This window comes from Nematolebias whitei, chromosome 16 (assembly GCF_014905685.2).
Source record: "Nematolebias whitei isolate Nwh7 chromosome 16, NemWhi1, whole genome shotgun sequence".
NCBI lineage: Eukaryota > Metazoa > Chordata > Actinopteri > Cyprinodontiformes > Rivulidae > Nematolebias > Nematolebias whitei.
The window spans coordinates 30,403,863-30,407,708 of record NC_056513.1 but is presented as its reverse complement, the minus strand read 5'-3'; the positions used below and the strand labels follow the sequence as shown (position 1 = coordinate 30,407,708).

The following is a 3,846-nucleotide window of genomic DNA, read 5'->3' as shown; positions in this document are numbered from 1 at the left end:
ATGTTGATGTGTTCATGCGTGCACATCTGCTCACAGACTCATGTTCATGTTTGTGCTGATGTTCAATGTTTTATGTTATGAGTGCTTAGTGTATATTTAGTTGATGTTTTTCTTAGTTCATATCTTAGATGTTATTACTGTTTTTCTTATACATTTTATTGTTGGATGTAACTGGGACCTTGTGTACATAATTTCGCTCCACCACATGTACCACATGAGGTGCGAATGACAATAAAGAAACTCTGACTCTGACTAATTTCACTGTCACGTCATTGTATGGGAAACTAGAAAAATGAAAAGAAACCTTCATGATGCATGCAATGCTATAAAACCTGCTTTTAATTATAGTTCTATCTGAAATAGTTAAACATGGCATGGTGCCAATGTCATGAAGAATCATCACTAAAATACACACAGTCAGCTCTAAAAAAAGGAAAAACTTTTTTCAGTCACTCCACAAGCTGCTAAGCTGCTTTGTGAGCCTGGCACGTGGGATGGTAAACAGCTGCACCAGGAAAAAACGAGTCGCATGTTTACAAAAATCTCTATGTTAGCCTTGATCTTCTATTCAAGTCAACAGTCAATGCTCCACTAAAAGTAACAAATTGAGTTGTAAGAGGGACACGTTAGAAAAAATATGGATAATCTGCATAGAGCGCTACCTCTGAGCCAGGTCTTGTCCAGACAGTATGTGTGACGTTGATTAAATCATTGTGCCGTGTTACCGTGAATCATCTCCTAAAACTATGTCTGACTGCTCAACCAGCATTTAAGAACGACTGTGCATGTGTAGCACTTGCAGCTTGTTACATAAATGTAATCAGATCAGTAAAAACAACCATGATTTCACCTCAGAATAGCAATGTCTGAAGTTTAAGATGATAATAATTCCACAAACCAATTCACGAAACTTCAGTGAAACTTAAGAATTGAACTAAAAAAGTTAAATCTTTTCCTCTGGACATTCAAAAAAACAAAACAAAGCAAATCAACAAATTTTGTTGATTTGCTTTGTTTTGTTTTTTTTGAATGTCCAGAGGACCAGATTTAACTTTTTTAGATTTTTCTACCTGGATTATTGAGCATGCATCAGGATATTAAGAATTGAACGATTATAATTGACAGCACAGTTTTTGATATATGTCTAAGGTCTAAATATTGTTTTAATCCCTAGTTGTTTAAATGCTTTCAACAGTTATATCCTGCTTAATTCCCAAATAATTTGGCTTAAAAATTTGCTTAAATGCTCTCAATAATACATTTTAAAATAAGCAATTACGTCCCGTGAAAGAAACTATACGGTGGTTGAAAGACTGCTTGACAAAAGCTTGACACTGGTTTAAATAGGTGTTTTCTCCTTTAAAAGTATTAGTACTGATCCTTTGCAGACAATATAGAATAAAAGTGTGTCCATAACAACTATCAAGCTTAGAAAATTACAAAGACAATTGACTATTTAAATGTATAAACAGATAAATGAATGAAAACTCCACTGTCAGATTTAGTTTTTTTTTTTCCAAGAGTTAATTTATGTTTACTAATCATTAACTAATAGGTGTAATGTCCAACAAACTTTCAGAGTTTACAATCAATAGTGGTCAAAGCCACGTGATTAAAATAAAGTGCTTGATATGCAATTTTCATATTATTGTCTATAGCAGAAGACTGCTCAGCCATTAAAAACACAACGCAATACACACATGAATGTTTTGTTTTCGTGGTTTTGTTTTTCGTGAGGTAATGACTCCAACTTTCAAGGAATCAAGGTTCTTTATTTGTCATTCGCACCCCATGTAGTACATGTGGTGGAACGACATTATGTACACAGGGTCCCAATTACATCCAACAATAAAATGTAAAAGAAAAACAGTAATAAGATCTAAGATATGAACTAAGAAAAACATCAATTAAATATACACTAAGCACTAATAACATAAAAACATTATGTCAAACAGTAGCACGAACTTTACTACGGTACACTAAAATATAAAAAAATGAACTCGAGACCACTACAATCTCAATTTTGAAACAAACAAGAACAGCACTAACTTTTTTTTTTTTTTTTTTACTTAGGGGGAGAAAGAATTGTCAAATCTCAAATAATTTTTGGGATTCAAAGGTTCACTTGAAATGTAACATTATCAAGAACCTTTTTTGTCAACCACACTTTAGACTGAAACTGTTATATACATATATAAGGATAATTATCAATGTAGCACAGATTTTAATATTTAATGGAAATTTGCTTGTAATGGACAATAAATAATTAATGGCATATGCAATCCATTTTCAAATTGGGCAGATCACATGGCAGCACTTTTCAAACAGGGCTGTGTTGCCTGTGACAGTGGGGACATGATGCAGTAATAGTACTTTGTTAGCCTAAGAGGCTAATGCTGCACAAGTGCTTCTCTGTCACAATCCGTTCAAGCTGCTTGTTTGTTTGTTTCTTCAAGCATGTGGAGGGGGAGGGGATCATGGGGTGTTCAACAGAAAGCATTTGTTCTCTGTTCCACTTCCTAAGCAGATTTAACAAATTCTTTACTTATTTGAAAAGCTACATTGTTTTTGCTCACATTTATTGCATCCAGGTTTCTCCTCAATGGTCTGTAAATGACAGCTCTTTAATCAACCCTAAGAAGAGGTTATAGTTTTCTGGCACAGTGATAGGCACTGCAAATGCATTTTATCCCAGTGAGAGGACTCATGGAGAATGTCTAAATCTCCCTTTTACTGCCATCAGGGGTTCAATATTTTCCTTCATCCGCTCAACCCTGTAGCCTTGTTCTCTAGGACAGAGGCCCTTGTAAGGGCTGTACAATAAAATCCCAACACAGTGAGTAAATACCAGAGAACTGGAAGGGTTGCATTAGAGTGGCTGTCAGAAATAAAATAAAAAAGTGTGTTGACAGTTCAGACAAAGAGCGATTCAGAATACTCGTATGAACAGACAACAGTGAGGAGATTGATGTCCCTTGCCAGACATGATTTACCGAGCCCCACCCTGGAGGCAGGCCTGGGGGAGCATCTTGTCGGCGTGCGTGCCTGGTGACTGGATCTCTCTACCCATGGGGCCCATTCAAATTCAGCCTGAATGTGGGCCCACCACCTGCAGGAGAGGCCAAACGAATTGAGTGCATGGTGCCATGGGTTAAAGCCGAAGGCAGGGCCTTGGCGCTCAGACCCTGGCTTACCAAAGCTGGCTCTTGGGACATGGAATGTCACCTCTTTGGCAGGGAAGAAATCTAAGCTTGTGCATGATGTTGAGAGGGAAGGGGAAGTTTGAGATTGTCATAAGTGTATGTTCCTAGACAATGGCAAAATTAGTTCTCTGCATTTAACCCATCACATCTGGCTACACCCAGGTGGAGCAGTGGGCAGCCAGCTATGTAAGCGCCCGGGGAGGATTTGGGGATTAGTTGTCTAGCTCAGAGACACCACGATATGTGGGAATAGCTGGGAGTCGAACCACAACTTTCTGGTCCCAAGTCAGTTGCCCTACCTCTACCACTGACAAGATATAATTGGGCTCACCTCTGCGCACAGCATGCACTCTGGAACCCATTTCCTTGAGAGGGGCTGGTTGTTATTCTATTCTGGATTTGCCCATAGTGAGAGGCGCCGAGTTGGTGTGGGTCTACTTGTAGCCCTCTGGCTTGGTGCATCTGAGAGTTTTCCCCGGTAGATGAGAGGGAAGCTGCTTTACGCCTTCGAGTCGGGGGACTGGCTGAATGCTGTTTGTGCCTATACACCAAACAGCTGTTTAAGAGTACCCAGCCTTTTTGGTCTCTTTAGGTGCTGGAAAGTGCTCCAGCTAGGATGCCTTTATTCTGATGGGAGACTTCA

General features: G+C 38.8%; 1 protein-coding gene across 1 annotated transcript in view; it reads right to left on the bottom strand.

Moving 5' to 3' along the window:
- The window catches only part of gab1 (GRB2-associated binding protein 1), a gene marked incomplete in the record, with an annotated part of 80,233 nt that extends 77,163 nt beyond the window's left edge, over window positions 1-3,070 (bottom strand). Inside the window, 2 exon segments of the mRNA XM_037689853.1 lie at window positions 2,735-2,813; window positions 2,994-3,070. Coding sequence (XP_037545781.1) covers window positions 2,735-2,813; window positions 2,994-3,070 — 156 coding nt within the window.
- Window positions 3,071-3,846: the final 776 nt, after the last annotated feature.